Source organism: Sturnira hondurensis, unplaced genomic scaffold (genome assembly GCF_014824575.4).
Source record: "Sturnira hondurensis isolate 20B ecotype Veracruz unplaced genomic scaffold, ASM1482457v3 Scaffold0021555, whole genome shotgun sequence".
In the NCBI taxonomy this organism is placed as follows: Eukaryota; Metazoa; Chordata; class Mammalia; order Chiroptera; family Phyllostomidae; genus Sturnira; species Sturnira hondurensis.
In genome coordinates, this window is record NW_028094186.1 from 632,351 (window position 1) to 655,485 (window position 23,135).

The window sequence follows — 23,135 nt, forward strand, 5'->3', positions numbered from 1 at the left end:
ACCTGCGCGTGGGGAAAAAGTAAGGATGAAAGGGCATTTGGAGATAGTGTGATTCCTATCATTTCTTCCCCAGGGCAGGATTGGCGGGAGGAGAGGGGGACAGTGTGGGAAGTCTTGTTCTCAGTGTTCACTGTGATTTAGCTCCCGGTCTGGCGCTCTGGCGCCCCCTGCTGTCAGGATGAATGGGGCGCTTCCTACCAGGGATGAACCACCAGGGCTTTCTTCTGCAGGGAGAATGGAGGCCCCACCCAGTCTGGCCAACAGCACTAGAAGAGCAGCGTTGCTCAAGTGTGGCCAAAACATTAACTGTGGTTATCCCTGGGGAGTAAGATTACATGTGAGATCTCATATTCTCCTTTTACTTAAATAAATTCATATGTATGTATATTCATTCTAGAGAGAGGGGAAAGAATGAGAAAAAAAACATCGATTGGTTGGTTGCCTTCCTTACATGCCTAACCCAGACCGACCAGGAACCAAAGCCTCAACCTAGGCATGTGACCCTGACCGTGAACCTGCAATCTTTTGGTTTACAGGATGACACTCCAAACAGATGCACCATGCCATCCAGGGCATCTTCTTTATATTCTGTACTTAATTTTTTCTACAATGAGCATGCGATTAAAAATTAAAACTATTGCCCTGGCTGGTGTAGCTCAGTGGATTGAGCACGGGCCTGCAAACCAGAGGATTGTGGTACGATTCCCAGTCAGGGCACATGCCTGGGTTGCAGGCCAGTTCCCAGCAAAGGACGCACGAGAGGCAACCATACATTGATATTTCTCTCCCTCTCTCCTTCCCTTCTCTTCTAAAAATAAATAAATAAAATCTTTTTTTAAAAAGTAAAACTCTCCACGGAACTCCTTTATGTGACTAATGCACTCAAGGCATTCAGTAGGGGATGGTGGACAGAGAGGACTGTGATGTGGAGCGAGGTCTGCTGATTCTAGAGCCTCTTTGAGAGGTATGAACTCACAGGGTTACCCCATCTCACCTGGGAGGCAAGGGGCCGCAGAGCACAGCACAGCAGTTGGTGATAACACTTTTATGGCTGTAGGGATTGACAGAGGCTTCACCGCCCCTCTTACTGGACCATGAGCCTTTGATCTGCAAGCAGGAAGGAAGTCTGGGTCAGGTAACTCCCTTTGCTCTTCTCTTCTAGAAGGAAAGTCTGGAGGCAGGGGAAAACTGACGAATTCCAGCTGGTTTCTGAAACCAATTCCAGCTAGACTATTGGAGGGGATACATCTTTAACCCAGGCCATTCAGAGAGAATGTGAGGGACTTCTGGATGCTGGGGGCACCCAGCAGAGAGAAGGAGGCCCTAAATGAGACAGAAGAGAGAACAGAGCCAGAGAAGCCTCCAAAAGAAACGTTTTGGGTGTATCCTTTTTTTGGCCAGTAACCTAAGAGGAGGGCAAGACAGGGCTCAGGCTGCCTGACTATGAAAACTGGCCCTCCCACTCACTCACTACATGATCCTGGACGGAGCACCTCTTCTCTGAATCCTCATTTGAAAAATGGAGAACTCTCTGATACCAACTCTCTGAGAGCACTGTTGGAGCATCAGATGAAATCTTGCCCATCTCTAGCTCTGTGAAGCTGACTATCAAAGGCACTGAGAAGTTTCGCAGTGAAGGACTCTTGCTTGACCTTAACCCACAGATTTCCAAATTTACTTGGCTGTATCAGTCCTCTTAGCTTAACCCCTAGTGAGATCCTACAGAACCAGCACCCAGGAAACCACCATGGGAGATGCTGGCTGATGTCATTTCTACTCTGTACCAATCACTCAGCACGCATGTTAAGTTTTGTTTCCCCAAATGAGAAGCTGAAGTCAAGAAATGCATTCTGTTGGTTGATGGGCCTCTTAGTATCAGATGGCAGCCCTGGAATGGGTGCTCTCGTTTGCTTTTATTGTTTGGGAGAACGGGAAGGGGAGGTCAGACTCCTGGCCCAGGGCTGGGCACAGAGTGAGTACTCAAATAATGCTTGTTGGCAGCGGTTCTGTAAGTCAGCAGGCAGGGAAGGTAGATGGAAACTCACGATCCTGTTCTGGCTGACCCCCTCAATAAGAAAGCCTCAGGGAGCCCCAAGGATACCTGAGAACAGTCATATCTTTGCTGCCTACAAGTGAAACAGGGCACGGTGAGCATGGCTATGGCTTCTGGGTGAAACCCTGGCTCTATCCCTTCCCAGCAGCATGACCTTGGGGCAAGTCACTCAGCCATCAAATGGAGAAAAAGCATCCCTATTCCTTCTGCCTCATAGTTGGCGAAAGGATTCAAAGAGATGATGGGAACTGAAAGAACTCTGGAAACAGTGACATGCTGGCCAAATGTAATGGCTGTTGGGGCATGAGTGCTGCTTCTGTGGGGTGAGGGAGAAAGCATCTCAGGGGCCCTGGGGACCTGTGCCGAGGGGCCAAGGCATGTGGGGGCTTCAGACACTGGGTCTCCCAGGGCCAGGCCACGAGCACCGAAGGAATGTCTGGCTGCCTATCACCTCCACCCATGTCTCCGCAGCAGTCTGAGAGTTGGGGGTACACTGCTGCCCTGCCAGCTCCCCCAGCCCTGCCTCCTGCCCAGGGTCCTGCCCAGAAACGAGGGGTTGCTCCAGCCCCCTACTCACGTCTTCGTTAGTTGTCAAGTTGGAGGCGACGAGGTAAGTGTGAAACCCTGAGAGGCCCAGGATGGACCAGATGGAGAAGAAGCAGATCACCAACTCCAGCACAGTGAGCAGAGCTGTCAAGGACCCAAGCTGGGATCAAGGCTGGGAGCCTCCCCATGCCTGGGATCTTGTCACACACAGCCTTTCTCACCTACCCTTCCCCAGGAAAGAAATGAAGTGTGTAACCTTTCTACGGCCTAGTCACCACTTCTCAGCAGCATCACCTCCTGAGCCCCAAGAAGGGTTTGGGAGCTTGCCTCAAGAACAGGATGAGCCCAGGGTGATGGACATGAGGTGGTCCAGGGAGCCTGGTGTCTTAAGGGAAGACAGGAACTGTGCCCCTGAGAGTTCTCAGCCACCCCATCCCCACAACAGCCCATTTAGGATCAGCTCAAGCCTGGGTGTGAACAGATGCTGCTGGTATATTGGATTCTAGAGGACAAACATTGCCTCTACACTATTCTCCTCTCTTTACAGGATGAGGTGTGAGGACCTGCCCCAGTGAAGGGGTCTCAGTTCCCACCAGGGCATCCACTAGCAGGCAAAAGGCAAAGGATATCTTGCTGGTGTCTCCTTCAGAGTGGAGAGGAAGTTGCTTCCCTGAGAGCCTGGGGAGGAAGAAACAGGAAAGGACACAGCTCAGAGGGACGGCGACCACAGCCCTTCAGCCTGGCTGAGCTTGCAGGCCCGCCCTCTGCTTCTCCGTGATCCCACTGCCCACTCACGCAGAGTTAGATGGGTGACCACGCAGGCGAAGATGAAGGCCGTCAGGAATGAGAGGGAGAGAATAAACGCGTAGAAGAAGCGGTAGTTCCGTCTCCCCACACAGTTGCCCACCCAGGGGCAGTGATGGTCAAACCGTTCTGGAAAAGGGCCAGAGGGGACAGATTAGCACAGGGCTGACCTGCAGTCAGCACAGGTGTTCAGAGGCCTCACCAGGGCTGGGGCTTTCCTCGCTCTTCGCAGCAGCTCTCAGTTCCTCAGATGCTCCCTGCCTCTTTCTGGTCCTTTGAGAACAGGGTCCTGCTGCCCACACATTCTTCCCCATTTCTTTCCTGGTGAAGGGTAATTCCTCCTTCATGTCTTGGCTATAAAGCCACTTCTGAAAAAATATTCTCTGACCCCAGACAAGGCAAGGGTCCCCTGTTTTCTGGGCACTTATCTTTTGAAGTACTATCCCCATGGTGTTTACATACTTATTTACAATTAGTGGACAGACCAGTTCACCCCCCTGCGTGATTCAAGCTCAGTGAGGGGGCCTATGTTGGCCTCCCATTGAGCGGAATCCAGGGTCCAGCAGTGGCTGCTACATGGAAGATTCACAAAAAGTACTTGTTGCCTGGCCTACGACCCCAGCCTATATGATAACCAATGACCCCTGTACCTTGAGCTAGAACTAAAAGCCCAGGGAAGGGCTAGGCCACTATGTAAATAGTGGAGAACTGGCATCAGAGGACTGATCTCACACTGGTACCACGCCCTGGGGGTAGGGTCACACCCGAACTGGTGAGAAAAGTCCCCTGTGGGAATATGGGTCACAAGCCCGTTGCAGGCCTCACACCAAGGCCAGCACCCTTTGCAGGGGGCGGGTGGGGCGGATCCTCATGGATGAATGACACCCACTGAGTCACCCACTTCACCGCCTGCCATCATGGGGTGTTCCCCACTGTTCTCTTGCTCAGGGAATGCTGAGCCAGTGTGATGAGCTCACTGCCCTGGAGACTGTGCATAGTCACTGTGGCTTAGCTCACCTGTGTCCTCTTGCATAGCATTTCCCTTACGACACCCTCCCAGGGGCACACCTTGGTCCCTATCAGGGCTTCTCAGCCTCTGGAGAGCAGGCAGAGGGGACAAAACAGCCTCTGGTTACCCAGAAACCACTGCAGCTGTGGGTTGGCAGCTTAGCTTCCAATCCTAGCTATATCCTCTCCACTGTCTATTCCCAGGTCCTTGTCTCTTCCAAACCCTGGGAATCAGATCAGTCTTTCCGTAGAGCTGGTCCTGGGCACTGGATGATAAGTCATTCCCTTTCTGGACCAAACAAATCTAGAATGTTATTACTCCAGTCTCTGGTTTCTAGGACCTTGGACCTACTGAGGACGAGGCTCAGGCCTGGGAGAGAGTTCAGGGCCCCCAGGTGTCTGCCCCACACTTCAGAACTGGAGGGAAGAAATCCACCAATCCTGGGCTGAAGCCAAGACACCACTGGTCACACTCAGGTTCCTCTTCAGTCAGAGCACACCTGAGTGAACCAGGCTTCCTGCTCAGCCCTGGATGTTCCCAACACACTGCCCACCCACTACACAAGTGATTCCCCTGTCTCCAAGTCTCCCTCTCTCTCAGGGCTCCCCACGCCCTTCCCTGAGGCCCCTCACTTACCCACACAGTTGTCACAGACACTGCAGTGTGAGGTCCGGGGTGGCCGAAACATCTTGCAGGTGAAGCAATACTTCAACTTCACCATCTGCCCATTGATCATCACCTCCCGGGTCCGAGGGGGCGGCCGGTATGTGGAGCTGCCTGTGTTGTCTGGGGATGGGAGGAGAGAAAGGTGGGGGACGTCCAAGCCTGGGGTCAGGAGCACCAGCTAGGGGGAAGCCACTGCTGCCTGGCTGGGACAAGAGAAGCCTCATAACTTTCCGGGGACCAAATATTAAGGTAAAATGCTGGCCTAAGGTGGGACAAATATTAAGAACTGCTGCCACTTACTGAGAGTGAAATGAGCTTTCTACACCTGCTCACACACAGCTGGCCTCACACAACTCTGACAAGGGGTATCAGAGAAGGAGGCCAGTAGGGTTTAGTAAGGTTTATTTGTATCTGCTCAAGTCTAGACGCAGGTTTCAATTTCCAGGCAGTTCCGGACATGGAGGGACAAAGTAAACAAGGCTATGAGCAAACAATCAGATCCGGAATTGAAGATATTGATAAGACCACTATCCTGATCTCCAACAATAGTCAGTCACTTTTAAAAAGTCAGGGGCCTGTATTTCAGTCTGCGCATTCCATAAGGCCATCAGGAGGAACCCTGACACCCAATGGATCAGCAAACCAGTCCGCAAGCACAGGGAGATGCAAGGGCTACCACCTGCGGCAGCAAGAGCCACGGCCTTGGAAAGGGCCACATTCCTGCCACACTGCTGGTGGTTCTCACCATGCAGCTTGGAGAAGGCACAATACCCTCTAGCTCCAACATTACTGCTAATATAAGTAATGGTTGTAAACTTCTTACCTAGTAAACAATTTAGGACAGTCAAAAAAAAAAAAAGGACAGGGGGATGGTTCTAAGTTAGAAGAGATTTAGGAGCCCTGGCTGGCATAGCTCAGTGGATTGAGCGCGGGCCTGTGAACCACACGATCGCGGTTCGATTCCCAGTCAGGGCACATGCCTGGGTTGCAGGCCAGTTCCCAGTGGGGGACTCACGAGAGGCAACCATACATTGATGCTTCTCTCCTTCTCTCCTTCCCTTCCCCTCTAAAGATAAATAAATAAATAAATAAATAAATATATATATATATATATAAAAGAAGAGATGTAAACAAATAATGCATGATCCTAGACTGGAGACTGTTTTGAAAAAGAAAATAAAACAGAGCAACGAAGGACATTTAGAAGGTAACTGGGAAAAATAACTACAGATTAGAAATTTGGGAACTACTAATTTCCTAGATGTGATCATGGAATTGTGGCTATGTTAGAAGCTGTCCTTAGATTTTGAAGATACATGTTAAAATATTTATGGGTAAAGTGTCTATAATATCTATAATTTATATGAAATGGTTTAATAAGAATTATATATGTGTATATGACACAAATAAGATACACTAGTGACAACAATTAAATCTAGGTGGTGAATGTTTGTTTAGGAATTCATTGTACTAATTCTTCCCACTTTTCTAGATGTTTGAATTTTTTGTAAAAATTTTAAGAGAAAAAGAAATACAGAGCTACATCATATACATGGAATGGAAGACTCAATATTAGAAAAAAGTAAATTAATCTGTAGATTCAACATAATCCCAGTCAAAAATCTCAGCATTATTTTGGGGGCACAGGAATTGATAAACTCGTCTTAAATTCATATAGAAATGCAAAGTGCTGACAGCAGCCTAGGCATTCTTGAAGAGCAAAGCAAAAGGACTTATACAACTCAATATCAAGACTTAGGATCTTTGTTGAGGGTCGCACTGAGCTGCAAGTGGCTTCAGGAGTGTCTTTATTTTTTTATTATTTTTTCCATACTTTTTAAAAAAGATTTTTTTAAATTTTACTTTTAGAGAGAGGAGAAGGGAGGAGGAAAGAGAGGGAGAGAAACATCAACCAGCTGCCTCTCACATACCCCGAGTTGGGGACCTGGCCCACAACCCAGGCATGTGCCCTGACTGGGAATCAAACCTGTGACCCTTCCATTCACAGGCCGGTGCTCAAGCCACTGAGCTACACCAGCCAGGGCAGGAGTGTCTTTAGGAGTCAGCAACATGACAGAAGATATTAAGACCAAAACCAAGAACTACCAGACTGCCCTTTTGATAGTCACTTCCCCAACCAGAACCAGACGAGGAACTACTGGCAGAACTACCTGGACTCCCACCACTGTGCGAAGGCAATGACTGCTACAAGGGGTGATGTCTCTGTGTGGGAATGTTGCTGTTCCTACAGTGGGTACCAGTCCCTTTGCCCTGTATCCTGGCTGTCAGCCTGGATGACTGCTGGGCAGAAGGCACGTTCCCTGGGAAAACCTGAACTGGCTGCACCCCACCTGTCCTCTGTCCTCCATCCTTCTCCCAGGGCGGTAAAGGGGGACCTGAGTACATCCCACCCTAGGATCCTGAATCATGGCTTACCTAATAATAAATACTCGTTGAAGAGGTGTTAAAAAAAGACTTAGGATTAAAAAGAAAAAATGTAAAGCAGAAAAAAAAAGACTTAGGATAAAGCTGTAGTATTTGAGACAGCCTGGTCTGGGTGGAAGGGTAGAGACACTGACCAATGGACAGAAAAGAGAATCCAGAAGCAGACACAACAGGTCTATGACCATACAGAGGCAACACTATGACCAGTAACAGAGGCAACACTGCACTGACACGAGGAAAGTGGTCTTCCCCCATATACAGAGCTGGGTCCTCTGGACATACAAACAGGGAAAATATATCTGCACTCCTGTCTCCCTCCAAACACACATTCTGTTCCAGATGGACTATAGTTTTAAATGCAAAAGTTTGGGATTTAAGTCCTGACTGGTGTGGCTCAGTTGGTTGGGTGTCGTTCTGTAAAGTGAAAGGTTACTGGTTCAATTCCCAGTCAGAGCACATGCCTAGGTTGCGGGTTCTGCTCGGTGGGGGCAAGGCAACCAACTGATGTTTCTCTCTCAGAGATGCTTTTCTTCCTCTCTACCTCTCTCCCTTCCCCTAGATCCCAGAATAAATTTTAAAAAATCTTTTAAACGGGCCCTGGCTGGTGTAGCTCAGTGGATTGAGCAGGGGCCTGCGAACCACACGATCACGGTTCGATTCCCAGTCAGAGCACATGCCTGGGTTGCAGGCCAGTTCCCGGCGGGGGACTCAACCATACATTGATATTTCTCTCCTTCTCTCATTCTCTCCTTCCTTTCCCCTCTAATGATAAATAAATAAAATCTTTTTAAAAAATCTTTTAAATGAGTAGGAGAATGACTTTGTGACTGTGAAGTAGACAAAGATTTCTTTTTTTAAAAAAATATTTTATGTATTTATTTTTAGAGGGAAAGGGAAGGAGAGAAGGAGAGAAATATCAATGTATGGTTGCCTCTTGTGAGTCCCCTGCTGGGAACTGGCCTGAAACCCAGGCACGTGCCCTGACTGGGAATTGAACCGCAATCGTGTGGTTCGCAGGCCCGCGCTCAATCCACTGAGCTACACCAGCCAAGGGACAAAAGATTTCTTAAACAAGACACAAAGGGGATATTCATCAAAGAGCAATTTGCTGAACTACACTCATATATCACACTAAGAACTTCTATTCATCTAAAGATGGCATTTAAAGAATAAATAGGTGACCTTCAGATTAAGAGGTAATATTTACAACATCTGACAAAGGACAAAGGATTCCAATCCAGAATATATAAAGAAGTCCTACGAAGTCAGTAAGAAAAAGTCAGACAACTGAATTTAAATATGGACACAAGATTCAAACAGGCATCTCATAAAAGCTGCCCAAATGACTAATAAACACATGAAAAGGTACTCACACTCATTAGTCACCAGGGAAATGCAAATTAAAACCACAATATGCTACTACTACACATGCACCAGAATGGCTAAAATGAAAACACTTTAGAAATGGAGTGTTGGCAAAAATGTAAAGCAACTAGAAATGTCATATCGTTTGTCACTAACTATGAAAGCGCAATATCTGCACCCTGGCAACCCCACTCCCGGTGTCTTCCCAACAGAAATGTGCACGATTTGATGTGAGCCAAAGACGAACACGGAATGTTCACAACAATTCTTCTAACAGCCCAAAGCTGGACCGACTCAAACGCCCACCAATTGTGGAATGGACTTTAAAATGTGGTATATTCAGCCCTGATTGGTGTGGCTCAGTTGTCTGGGTGTTGTCCTGCAAAGCAAAAGGTCACTGGTTGGATCCCCAGGTTTGGCCCCCTGTTGGGGTGCATACGAGAGGCAACCAATTAATGTTTCTCTCTCATATCAATGTTTCTTTCCCTCTCTGTCTTCCTCCCTTCCCTTCTCTCTAAAAATAAATAAATAAAATCTTTTAAAAAAATATGGTGGACTCATATTCAGCTCTAGCCAAGTGGCTAAACTGGTTGGAGCATCATCCCCTACATCAAAAGATTGTGGGTTCGATCCCTGGTTGGGGCGTGTACAGAAGGCAACTGACCCATGTTTCTCTCTCTCTAAAAAAACAAAACAAACATATCTTCAGGCCCTCACCCAAGTGTTGTACTCATTCACACAATGAAATTCCAATACAGCAATGAGAATGATATATTCAACAACACACAGCAATATGAGTGAATCTCATCAATATTGCGTAAAATGAAAAAAACACACATGTAAACACAAAAACAGGTAAAAGTAATCTATGTTATTACCCTTGGAGGGGTGACAGTGATCAGAAAGGGGAACAAAGGTGGGGCTCTTAGGACACCACTCATGTACTATTTTTTGATCTGAATGCTGATTATATTCTATATAAATATATAGAATACATATGATTTGTACACTTGGGTAAGCCCATTACACTTCAGTAAAAATCTAAAAAAAAGAAAGGTCCAAGGTCTCATTTGAAGTCATGTAGTTGGTACGCTGGCAAACAGGAATCTGAAGCCACCAGATCTGCCAAACACAAAGCCCACAGTTCTACCCCCGAGCCTCCTGGTACCCACGCCACAGAGGACCAAGTCCCCAGAGCAGTGGTCCATTCTGGGACAGATTTCTGAGTCACATAGGGCTCCTGTGATTCCCAGCACTCAGCCATCACTTCCACTGGGTCGACTCCCCAGACACCTCCAATTTGACCACTTGCCTCTAAGCATTAATCACTGAGCACATACCACGTGCCAGGCACTATTCTAGATGCTTGGAAGGCACCAGTGAAGCAGATTCACATCTCACATCTCCAGATACCAGACAGACCTTTGCTAGGCTGTTTCACCATCACCTCAGCCAGTGTGTCTGAAGTAGAACTAAGCATCTGAGCATCCATCTCTCCCTTAAAAACCAGCAGCATGGTAAAGGGCAGGGGGACTGGGGCCAATGAACACCCTCTGGAACCTGATTTTGCCACTGACTGGTTGTGTGTGAAGCTGAACTTCTCCGAGTCTTAGTTTTCTCATCTGCAAAATGGGAATAACAGATAGAATGGGGCATGAGCCCTGGCTCCGCCTCTTCCTAGCTGGGTTTCTCCTGATCATACCATTGGCTAGCCGTGTGACAGGGCGAATCATTTAACCTCTCTGTGCCTCTGTTTCCTCAGTCACTGAAATGCGGACAATAGTACCCACCTCATCAGATTGTTGTGAAAATTAAATGAATTACTATATGTGAAGCTGCATAAAGTAAATGCTTAAGTGTGCACTGTTATTATTAGCTCATAGAATCACTGAGAGAAACAAGGGAAAAGGCACAGAAAAGAGAACACTTCACTGAAAGCTTTACATACAGTATTTTTTTTTACTTACTTATTTTTAGAGAGAGGGAACAGAAGAGAGAAAGAGAGGGAGAGAAACATCAATGTGTGAAAGAAATATCAGTTGGTTGCCTCTCGCACACCCCCAACTGAGAATCTGGCCTGCAACCCAAGCACATGCCCTGAGTGGGAATCGAACCAACAACCTTTTGATCCGCAGGCTGGTGCTCAAGACACTGAGCTGTGCCAGCCAGGGCCATATAAGGGTCTTCTCTAACTCTGATAACATGGCAAGAGGTTAGTTTATAATTATCACCAGGTTACAGTTAAGGAGACTTTAAAGTGAGGTTAAGTGACTTGACTAACCCCACACAGAGTTCTGCCTAGTAAGTGGCAGAACCAGGATGTGAAACCAAATTTCCAAAGTGTGGGGCTGAGGTCTTTTTGTAGATTTTAAAGTGTTATAATGAGTGTTACTTATCCCTGCCTGGTTCCTTATTTCTACTGAAGGAGGCACAATCCAACAGTTGACAGGAATCTCAAACAGCAGAATACACGGCCCTGCACACAGCAGATACTTGATACACGTCCCTTTGCTCACTGCCTCTGTTCTAATCCCTTCAGTTTCCCAATGAGAAAGAGGCCCAGAGAGCGTAGGGAATTTGCCCAGGGTCTCACAGCCAGTAAGAGGCAGAGGCAGGAGATCCCAGTTTGGAGTCTCTTTGCAGACACTTCCTTCTCCCTCATCTCTACTGGGCCACTTCATTCTCCACTTCCAACATCCTACCCAGGCCAGGCCTGTATCACCAATCAGCTTAAGGACGCCCTGCTCCCAGCCCCTCTGCCTTTCAGCTCCCTCTAGTACACACTGGCACATTCCTCTGAATAACCCCTTTAGAGTCACTTTTCAGCTCAAAACTCTTTACTCGCCTCCCCTAAAAAACAAGATAAAAGGACAAATGTCTTCTCCTGAAATTCAGGCCTTTCACAATTGAGCCCAACCTCCACTCCTGGCTTTTCTCCGACGGCTCTTCCCCATGAGTCACCGGAGCCCACAGCTTCCTGCCCCTGCTCCCCCCCAGCCCCAGCCCTAGCCCCTCGCTTCTCTTTGCTCCCCAGGACTTGCTATAGCCCCGTTCGATCTCTAGCAGGTTCTTTGACCACTTAGGCCTCAGGGGCTCTCATGCCTTACACACAGCACGTGAACATACTCGCTGCTCCACACTGAAGTGTGACAGGACTGCTAGGTGTATACACTGTCTCCCCAACTAGACAGTACGCCCCTTGAAAGCAGGGACAGTGGAATAAACAGTCAGTCCTAGGCCTATGAACTATAGGCAACAGGCAAAGAGGAAAGAAAATAAGCTTTGGACTCAGGCAGGCCTGGAGTTCAAATTCCTTCCATGTATGCGCTAGTGTCCTCAGGGCAGTTACTCAGCTTCTGTGACGGTGAGCCTGTTGCTGCATCTGCAAAAGCAGACAAACTACCTAGAAAGGCTGTGAGGATCGGAAATAGCACACAGAAAGGAACTGGCACCCGGTGAGTACTTACTAGAAGTTATTTTCACAAGGGGCAGCAAGGTGCAGATTCTGGAGTCTGGAACACTGGGTTCAAGTACTGGTTTTGTTACTTAAGGAAGTCCCTTTACCTCTGTGGGACTCAGTTTCCTCATCCATAAAATGGAAGTAAGAAAGTCTCAATCTCATAGGCTGGTGGTGAGGGCTGAATGAGATGCTGCGAGGACAGCTGAGCATGGCGCTGGATTCAGGGGAGCCGTGGCCCTGACAGATCACGCGGTGGCTGTGTTCAGATGTATCAGTATGAATCTTGGCCCAGCCACTTCCTAGTTGTGTGACGTGAGTCAGGTTGCTTAACTTCTCTGTATCCTCAGATGAAAACGGGACATAATCAACTCCACCTTGTTTTTTAGTGTCATTAGGAGAGTTAGGTGAGAATCGATGAAGTGTGTTTAGTCAAGTGTATATAGTACCTGGCAAGAGCTTAGGACATAGTAACCATTATTATTATTATTATGACTTTTTGTACATCACGCTATATTCCAAACAACTGATTTACAAAGAAACTTTAGAACACCACCCATGTGTGTGAAGGACAGTCACAGGCCCTCCTGAGGACTCAAAACACTGCAGCACTCTCGGGCCCTCCCCAGGGTGGAGGAGAGCCTAGGCCTCTCCTCCAAGGCAGGGAGGGAGGGAACTCCTACCAGCGTGTTCAGGCCTCAGGGCCAGGATTTCTCCTCTCTAGAACTCAGAGAAAGTAAAGCTCTGCACACCCAGCTTTCCTAGGCCACCAAGAGCCAGAGGCAAAGGTGAGAAGGTGTCAAGCTGGAGCAAGGGTGCCACCCAGATGCTGGATAAATCGCCAACTGCGGGACCCTAGACAACCTGAGTTAAAGGAGGTTTTGTGAAGAAGCCACTGCAGAGGCTGAACCCCATGCAGGGGGAGACAAGCAGCAGCCCATTGCTTTTTCTCAGGCCGAACAGCCCTGGCCATTCACCACCCTGGACTTGACCTCAGAACTCTCAACCCACTCCTCTCAGCAGCCACTATCAGTGGCAGACTGTCAGTGCCCGGAGCAAGTCCATTTGCCATTCCTTACCACAAGGCTCAAGCCTCTTAAGTTTCAATAGAGGAAAACAATTTTCAAAGTGTACTGATGTTCCATTTCTCACTTGATGCACCGAAGCACTCTGGGCTGGGCAAGGGAATACAGGCCCACATTTTACAGATAGGGAAACTGACTTCACTCCAACAGTATAAAATGGGGCTGAAATGAGAACCCATGTCTCTGAAGGCATTCATTTATTCATTCTTTCAAACATTTGCATCTAGTATGCCAAGCTACTGTACAAGAGCCTGGGGGTGGCAGTGAGGGGAGAAGGGGTGAGTATATATAGATGAGTCAAATATGTTTGCTTTGGTTACCAGTTCAGAAAATACATGTGGAAGACATGAAGAGAGTGGTATAAAGATGCTATTCGTGCCCTAAGGGAGTCTAAGATCCACGCTGGGGCTCTTTCTGCTTTAGGCCTATCCCCAGAAAGTAAAAAGACCCCCTCCTGCTAGTGAGGCCTTCCTGCTGCCTTCCAGGTAGGTGCTACGCCCCTGGGGAAGTGGTCATGGGGAGAAAGGCTCCTTCCCACTGAATGGCCATGAGAAGTAAATAAGTTTCCAGACACCTTCCTCCTGACCAAGGGGCCTGCTATGGGTCTCCATACCCCGGCCACAACCCACAGAGAAGAACAGGCGGCAGGCATTCTGAAATCAGAACCTGAATGGCTAGAGTTGTAAATGAAGCCCAGTGGCTGGCACAGAAGCCCTCTGGGACTTGGAAGGTTATGACCTTCTGAGAAGGCTTTAGTGAGGCAAGGAGGGGATCTCTATTCGCTCTGCTGAGCCCTGCTGCTTTCTCTTGTCCCCACCTGTGGAGGAAACAACTGCATGGTTGCGGTCTGTCCAGCTTTCGGGCCAGCTCAAGGTCAGTCAGTCACAGTTCTCAGGCTGTGAGTGCTGGGTCACTGTAACCCCAATCTGACCATTCCTGTTCATTCCAGAGGTTTATGGAGTCCCGTTCAGTTTGCCAAGTATGGGTTTAGTGGTAACACAGGAAGAGCTCAGCCTGAGGGCAGAGCGAGCTGAAAGTGGATGATTACAGCCAGTGTATGAGGCACTGTGAGTCAGGCCTGGTGATTCTGGGGCCAGCCTGATCTCATTGTGAAACTTGCCCTGGTCTCTTGTTAGTTTGACTTTGAGGAAGTTGCTCAACCTCTCTGAGCCTCAGTATTCTCACTTGGTAATATTATCAACATTGTAAGATGATGATGCAAATTAGAGATGACATAGTGAAAAAAATCCAACCCCATAGCTAGTAAATTAATGGTATTAACTGGTGACTGTGAAAATATAGACAATATGGTAGGGCAGGAGGCAGCATTCAAGAAAGCAAGCGGTGTGTTGGCTGGCGTGGTTCAGCGGATTTAGCACAGCCTGAGAACTGAGAGGTCACTGGTTCAATTCCCAGTCAAGGCATGTGCCTGGGTTGTGGGCCAGGTCCCTGGTTGGGGGCGTATGAGAGGCGACTTGACTGATGTGTCTCTCACACATCAATGTTTCTGTCCCTCTCTTCCCACCCCTTCCCCTCTCTCTAAAAGTAAATAAATAAAATCAAAGAAAGCGAGAAAGAATGAATGAAAGAAAGACATTAAGCTAGATCAGAAAGCAGGATTCCTTGGGCCCTCCAGGGGAGGACACGGCAGTGAGCAAAGGCACAGAGGCATTAACTGCGCCATGCGGCTGCGGGCACTGGAGCACGGCAGGAGATGGGAGGCAGGGTGGGCTGGAGCTTGCCCTGGTCCTGCAGGCAAGCGCACCTCTGCAGACAAGCAAGTTTTCAGGAAGATGAAGGATACTGTAGTTTGTTTCTTGGCCATGACACAAAGCATCGTTGAATCACATGATGAGAAAGTTAATCTCCCCGCCTTTTATGAGAACAAATCCTTTTTATTTACTTTTCAATAAATTTCAATCCTTGAGGAGTACAGCATTACATGGGTTCTGTGTCCAATGGCCTTAGCAGGAAGGTTGCTTCCCAATTTAGCAGGAACCAGCCACTGTTGCCATGAGCACGAGTTCCCTTTCCCCAGATGACTCTGGCTTCGTTCAGTTTGCCACCAGGAGTCACTGTGTTTTTCTTAGCTTTGTACACATATGCACATCTCTTGCCTAGACAGAACTCAGTTCCATCTGAAGCACAAAAACCTTCAATTTTAAGAAGAGCTATATGCTCCCTCTAGTTCTGGAGACCCTGCTTATAGCCAGCAAAAACGGCCTTGGACCACAGCCTTTCACATATATCTGTCGTCATGGAAGTCCTGTTCCTTGCAGCCTCCACAGGTTTGTCCAAGCTGGTGGAAAGACGAAGGCCACTTTTCAATTCTCTGTTAAGCCTTTCATTCCATCAAGGGAAAGCCTCAGCTTTTTAAAAAAATATTATTTATTTATCTTTAGAGGGGAAGGGAAGGAGTGAAGGCGAAAAGGAGAGAAACATCAATGTATGGTTGCCTCTCATGCATCCCCTGCTGGGAACTGACCTGCAACCCAGGCATGTGCCCTGTCTGGGAATCGAACCTCGATCGTGTGGTTCGCAGGCTCGCGCTCAATCCACTGAACTACAACAGCCAGGGCCAGCCTCAGCTTTTAATATTGAATATCTATGATCCTCACAGGCCTCCAAGCAGCCGCTTTCAGCAGGCAACTGTGACCACCAAAAATTCCCTGGCATTGTTAGGTTTTGTTTTTATACTTATCTTCTATGCAGAACAAGTGGCTTTCTGCTTACAGAGGTGACAAAAATTCTCCTCATAAACTACATTTAAAAGCAAGCCATTTAAAGGAAAATACTAAAGAAATGCAGTTACATGGTGAGATGCAGAAAGGGCAAAAGTCACAAAGGTTATACACTCCACTGACCGATCTTTAGGAAATACTGCTGAGTGTGTTATGAAGTCACCCAAACTCTGAGCCATGGAGGGTCATGGCCAAATTTGAGTCTTAGAGAGATAATCCTTACTGAAGGAAGAGGCCAGGTGTCCAGGCCTGGTCAGCAGAGCCAATCGGGGCGAAGTCAGTCCTGGGGCTGTGGGAGGACTGGAGGGGAGATATCCTGGAGACAGGACAGGGTTTGTGATGTGCTGTGTGCTGGCAGAGGAAGAGGAGGCATTCACGTCTGTCTGTCCTGTGAGTCGTGGACTGTCTAGATGAGTGCCTGTCAATCGGATTTAGATGTTTCTATCACCTCCCATCACACCAGGAGCTTTATGCGCCAATGTTCCAACCCCTGACTCTCTCCCAACTGCCCAGTGTGCCTGGGCTCTGTGTGGCCCTGCAGGGTGACCCAGCTGCATGGCATGCCAGCTGACAACTCAGGATCTCAAACCAGGGTGACCAAGAGCCTGGTTTGCCCTTGCACTGCAGCTGAGGGGTTTCCCAAAATAGGAGACTTTCAGTGGTAAAACAGGAGACTTTCAGTGGTAAAACAGGGATAGTCCTGGGAAATCTGGGAGGTCCTGGTCATCCAAACTCACACAGTACTTGTGGGGTGGAGCCCTGGGCCAGATTCTGGAGGGGCTGGAGCTGCCAGCCTCTGGGGCCAAAGTGAGAAGGGCACAGCCTGCATGGACCCACACTCAGGAGGTCGGTTCATGTTTAGATGGACAGCACCATGACCTCAGAGCCAGTCCCCAACCTTCACAAAAAGTCTCAGTGACCTTTGTCCTTTCCAAAAAAGATGTTTCACCCTGATTGGAAGCCTCCTGTTCAAGTTTGAGAATTTAAATCCCCCAAAGATGCCTCTTTCTAGGCTTGGCAACTGTTCTCAAAGGAAAGTCTCCAACCCTGACATGCGGGCCCCACAGGACCGCCTCCACCCCATCCTCCAACAAGAATGTCCCAAATTCTCTGACGTGCTCCTTGTATCCTAGCAGACATGGCCTGATCAGGGTTCTGTGCCTGTCCCCCTTCTTCCCACTCTGTCTTCTCCTCCTCCTGTTCCAGCCTAAAGGACTTCCTGTTCTTGAACTCCACCTAAACTTGATGGTTTGGCTCAATGCACTTCTCCATGAAGCCCCCCCCCCCCATATCCTCCTGGTAGAAGGTACTCCTGGCTTCCCTGATCCTCTTCCAAAGCCTGATCTCACCTGCAGTGGCCAGTCAGGCCTATCTTCGTCCCCCAAGGCACACACACTCACGAGTCAGCATATGGAATCAACACATAAATGATCAAACCCGTGATGCCTAATTGGGAGAAGTTCCGACTGTCTCTCCACCAATCACATGGGGACAGAAAGGAGGCTCATACACTGAGCCAAAGTCACTCAGCTGTCCAAGGAGCAGACAAGGTGAACAAGACACTCACTGTCTAGGAAAGGCTACTGGGTCTGCCGACAATTCCCAAATGACCACCATGTAGCACAGGACCAAGACCACAGGGTGCCTTGGGAATGTGTGATGGAAGGTGTGGCTCAACTAGGGTCACAAAGGCGTCCCAGAGTACAGGACACTTAAGCTGTACAAGACATAAGGATGTGGCCATCTCAGAAGTGAAAGCAAGGGGTTTGAGAGTCAAGGCACACACTCTGCCTCCGCTCCTCCATCCTCTGGCCTGTAATCAACAGCTTCAGTTCCTCAGTTTCTGCACTGGCACAGCCAACTGCTGTGAGGATTTGAGGGGATAATGGAAGGAAAGCCCTCAGCACACGGCCGAGCCCTCCCCAAACATGGAGGATTACTGTTGTCAGTATTACCCAGACAGCTCACAGGAGGCAGAGCATTTGAGGCAGCCAGACCTCTGAGCCCAGGCTGCACTGGACCATAATCCTGCCTCCTGATTAGCCCCGACCAGGAGGGAAGAGAAATGGGGCTACAGCTGAGCCTCCCCACTGCCAGGCAGACTGGCCCAGGTCAGACCTTGGGGTTTTAACAGAGCAGAAGCCAGGCCAAGTGACCCAGGAATGCAAGGGGGAAGGAAGCTGGAAGAAGAGAGCAACCAAGGGCATGGCTGAGGATGGGCCTGGGCAGAGTATGAGGCAAAGAACAGATAGAGCAAGAGAACATCCTCTCCGGTCCTACGACCCTCTCAAGCTGTGACAGAGAATTAGTGGAATGACTTCCCATGACGGGTGCAGCAGGGTTCTGACATTTATAGGCCACAGGTCTCTTCAGGGCAAGCTGGGTATTTAAAAGCTTCTCTGAAAGCCACCCTGTTAGGGGAAGGAGCCAACCACAAACCGGAAACCAGTGAGGTGTACAAATACCTACGTCACTTCTCAGCAGGAAGGAGCTGGGGTGAAGCAAGTTGAGATGAAGGCCCTGGCCCCCTGTTGCCCAGCCACCCAGCGGGACCCACACTGTGAAGAATCAAGAGCCCTCTGGGGTGCTTGGGAACACAGGTCCTTTTTGGTCATATTGGCCTTCCTGCCATTCCTCAAACACACCAATCTGTTTGCAACTCCAGACTTTTGCTTTTACTATTTACAAACCACTTATTACCATCTCCATTGTACCATTCAGGGCTCATCTTAGGTGTCACCTCCTCCTAGAGGTCTCCCCTGACCACCTAATCTAAATTAGCCCACTTCTCATATCTACTGTGCTCTTCCCCCAGATCCCCACACAGCTAAACCCCTCATCTCTGCAGGCCTTTGCTTCTCTGCTCAGGTGCCACCTCATTCATGAAGCTTTCCCTGAACACCCTTTTCAAAACCATACACTCTCCCTCAGCTCTCACCATACCTCCCTGCTTTCCTCTTCTCTGTCTCACATCCTAGATCTTTCGTTGCTGTTTACTGTTTTATTCTCCCCGCTAGAACGTCAGCTCCAAGAGGGCAGAGAGTATTGCAGACTTGTTCACAGCTGTATTGCCAGCATCTAGACAAGCACCTGGCACACAGGAGGGACTCAATAAACATCTGATGAGTCAGTGAATAAACGTATCTGAATGGTTAAGAGCAGAGGCTCTAGTCAGACTGCTTGGGGCCTCATCTCAGCTCTTCCACTTACTGTGTGACCTTGGACCATTTAGTTAACTTCTCTGAGACTCCATTTAATCATAAAAGGCAAATAAAAACAGTACTCACCTCATAGGATTATTGAGTAATTAAATAAGATTGTGCGTATAAAGAGGTGAAAACAGTGCTCAGCACCCGGGAAGCACTCAATACTATGCTGGCTGCCATCGCAGCCTTCACCTGCTACCATTTCTTATTTATCTGCTCACCTATTTATCATCTGCCTCCTCTATTCTAGCATCAGCTTCCACTTGCCTTGCTCATACTGGACCCCTAGTGCCTAACATAGTTTGGAAAGAGAAAACCAAGCCTCCTCTCAAATCAGGGCACATGGACCTGGGGGACACAGCTTCAGTTGAAGTAGAAGCCTCACCGATCTGTTTCTCCAGGGCGGCTGCTTCACAGACAGTGGCCCGGGGCAGGATCCCAGGGTCGGTGAAACTTGTCTGTAGCAGGCAGCTCATGACGAAGAAGAAGAGGATGGCAGCAATGATGGGGATGGCAAGGGTCAGTTGGCGGGCCAGGAAGGGACAGCTAGAGAGAAAGAGAGAGAGAGAGATGAGCGGCTACCCCAAGGGCTCCCTGGGCACAGGGCACTAGGCAGGTGTTGTCATCCCAGCAAGTACCACCATATTCTTGAATAGAGCCTCTCCCCGGAGGCAGCAGCCGCTCCCCCACAAGAGCCTGACATCACTAATTAATCTTTGCACTTTCACCCTGAGCCATGGCAGATATGGTAAGTGGATCCCAGCACTCTTTACCCTTACACTTAGTGCAGCCTCAGAATCCTCCTAAATACAGAGCTCCAGGCAGCTACTACCAATTAATTGGAATGTCATTTGAGATGAAGCATCCATGACAGTCAGTCAGTCACTCCACAAATATTTACTGAGGCCTTCTACGTGCCAGGCAACACCTTCAAGAAGAAGCAGGCATGCTGGCAGTAAATAAGACAGGAGTCCCCTGCTCCCTCGATGAGGCTTAGGGTCTAGTGAGGAGAACAGATATGCAAACAGAGAATTGTCACAGAGAGCCTTGCAGGCTATAATGGTAAGGGGAAGGCAGGCTGGCTAAGGAGATGCCTAAGCTAAAACCCGAGGAATGGGTAGGATCAGCCAGGTGAAGGGAGCCGGAGAAAAGCACAGTCCAGTCACTGACATTGTTGCCCAAAGGCTGGTGTCCCAGTCAGTTCTGTCAGGCCCCTGACCCCAGCCGGCTTACGGAGCACCCTGTGCACAGGACTGGTTTTGAGGCCCAACCGCATCACTGACCACTGTCCTCTGCTGCCTTCCCTCCCAGAGCCATAGTGGCACCTGATGGGGCAAGGAGCTGCTATTTGGGAGATGACTGGCTGCTGGGAGGCCCGAATCAGTCAAGGTTCCAGGAGCTAAAATAACAGCAGGAAGCAAACATGTGGATACCTACATGCTCCTTCTGGAGCCTCCATCATTGGAGGCTCTGGCCTCCAGAGAGGTGCACCCCTTGAGGGGCAGAGACTGTCAAGGCCAAGAGCTCCAAGTGAGACACATTCTGCTCCCAACATCTTCCTGCTCCCTGGATCCGAACCTCAAACAGAGCTGAGCCCTCCATGTCACCCACCCAACAACTCAACCAGACTTCTTGGAGGATAGAGGAGACTTGAAATTGGAGACCTGTAGAGCCCTCAGAAGCACCAAGTCCCAACCCCCTGATTTTACAAAGGGGGACTCCAAAACCCACAGCCAGATCCAAGGTCACCCAGCCAGTGACAGGACTGAGGTCTTTGGGTTCCCAGCAATGCTCTGTCCACTCATTTGACAAACATTTACTGTACTGAGTGTCCACGACACACCAGGCTCTGTTCTAGGCACTAAGTATGCCACAGTGAGGAGAATGAAGTCTTGCTCCCATGGAAAAAGGCACAAAACAACAAAAAATATACATATGGTATGTCAGATGAGAACAGTAAGTCTGGGCAGAGGGAATGTGGGACAGGCCCTCGTTTGCTGCATTATGGGGATGGTCAGAAAAGGACAGAAGAGAGTGAGCCTTGAGGCTACTACCTAAAGGTGCAAGGGCCTGGGTAGGAGTGTGCAAGGAGGCCAGTGTGCCTGAAGGGGAATGCACAAGGGTAGCAGGAAGAGATGGAAACCAGGAGGAAGCTCGTTATCAGGACTTTGGCCCTCATCCAGGGAGCCAGGGAGCCAGGGAGGACTCAGGTCTGACTTACAATTAAGATGAACTCTGGCTGTTCTCTGGGGTGGAAAACAGGGCAGAAGCCCTGCTTGGAGGCCTGTGCAATAATATGCCAAACCAAACAACGGAGCAAAACCATTCTCAGTGGGAAAAACTGAGAGCCACCTTTCCCTTTCCCCAGAGCAATAGGTGAGCACCCTCCCAACAGCAGTCCCGTCATGCCAGCTGCCTACCAAGCTTTCATCCCAGTCCAGACTGACGTGAGCTCTTGGTCCAAACCCAAACCTCCCCGCTAAGTCCATCACCCCAAGTAAGGAGGAGCAAAGAGAAAGACAAGATGCTTCACAAGCTCTCCCCAAACTCAGAATTCCTTGCTTCCTGCCTCTCTGGGGTCAAGTCTGTCCCAAGTGAAGACACCCACTCAGCCCAGAGAACATCCTGCTTCTGAACTGACCAAATCCCACACAGCAGGTCACGAGGACAACCCATGGCAAGCACTGCTTCCTCTTGCCCTCCTGCCCTTGCTGCAGCCCTGGTGGGAAGACCTGGGCAGGATACTGGAAAACGTACTTTCAAAACACCCCTGTGGGCTGTCTCAGCAACACAGATGTGAAACTCAGCCCAGAGCCCTGAAGAGGGGGTTAGGGTGGGAGGGGCGTCACTGGGCTCCTCAGAGCTTCTGCTTGTTAAAACTCTCCTGGAACTTTGTATCCACCCTGACTCAGAAGGGAAGGGTGAAAGGGAGAAGCTAAGTGGTAGGAACTCCTCACCTGGCTTCAAGGGGAAACCCGCTCTGGCAGGGTGGCTCAGTTGGTTGGAGCGTTGTCCCCATACACCAACAGGTTGTGGGTTAGATTCCTGGTCAGGGCGAGTAGGTAACTGACCAATGTTTCTCTTTCACATTCATGTTTCTTTCTCTCTCTCTCTCTCTTTCTTCTTCTCTCTCTCAAATCAATAAACATATCCTCAGGTGAGGATAAAAAAAAGGCAGGGGCACAAAACCCAAGGTCAAAGATAGATAATCAGGCAGATGAAAAGGGTTCCTCGGGGACTGGTGTCTTTGTAGCAGACTCATTCATCATGGCTACAGGCCCTGGGGATGGGTTTTTGGCAAAAGACAATAGTAACAGCAGCAGCTAGCATTTTCTTGTTATAGGCTAAAAGCTAAGTGCATGACCTCATGACAACCTTAGGGAGTGGGTATTGTTATATTCCCCATTTTACAGATGCGGAAACTGAAGCTCTGAAGGGTAAAGCGACTGCCCTGAAGTCCCACAGTTAGCGTGTGGTGGATCTGGGATTTGAACCAGGTCTCTTGGCTCCAGAAATGGTGTTCTCAACTACATCGTATTATGAAGTAAGACCACAAAAAAATGGGGGGAACTAGGTGGGGGAAGTGAAGCTCATACAGCGTGCAGTGGGGGTATGTATGTGTACACATGTGTGCATGCAGGGAATCACGTAGCAAGTGGCTGAAGCTAGCGACCAAGGGTAGGGTGGAAAACTTCTGATACAAATACGTGACCCTGGTAAAATGATGGGCATCCCCTCCTCATCCATAAACTGGGGGT

At 49.0% G+C, this 23,135-nt stretch overlaps 1 protein-coding gene and 2 pseudogenes across 6 annotated transcripts in view; 1 reads left to right on the forward strand and 2 right to left on the reverse strand.

Moving 5' to 3' along the window:
- The window catches only part of ZDHHC18 (zDHHC palmitoyltransferase 18), a 33,090-nt gene that overhangs the window by 8,502 nt on the left and 1,453 nt on the right, over window positions 1-23,135 (reverse strand). For 5 of the 6 annotated variants that reach the window (XM_037032713.1, XM_037032715.1, XM_037032717.1 and 2 more), the window contains exons 2-7: window positions 19,763-19,923; window positions 5,049-5,198; window positions 3,395-3,532; window positions 3,229-3,277; window positions 2,631-2,733; window positions 995-1,107 (exon numbers count right to left, since the gene is read on the reverse strand). In XM_037032713.1, the coding sequence (XP_036888608.1) occupies window positions 995-1,107; window positions 2,631-2,733; window positions 3,229-3,277; window positions 3,395-3,532; window positions 5,049-5,198; window positions 19,763-19,923 (714 nt within the window). The remainder of the gene's footprint in view (window positions 1-994; window positions 1,108-2,630; window positions 2,734-3,228; window positions 3,278-3,394; window positions 3,533-5,048; window positions 5,199-19,762; window positions 19,924-23,135) is intronic. The other variant, XM_037032719.1, reaches the window with a different exon arrangement.
- On the forward strand, window positions 7,072-7,413 carry LOC118977845 (cytochrome c oxidase subunit 6B1-like; annotated as a pseudogene).
- LOC118977722 (60S ribosomal protein L35a-like) lies at window positions 15,013-15,772 on the reverse strand (annotated as a pseudogene).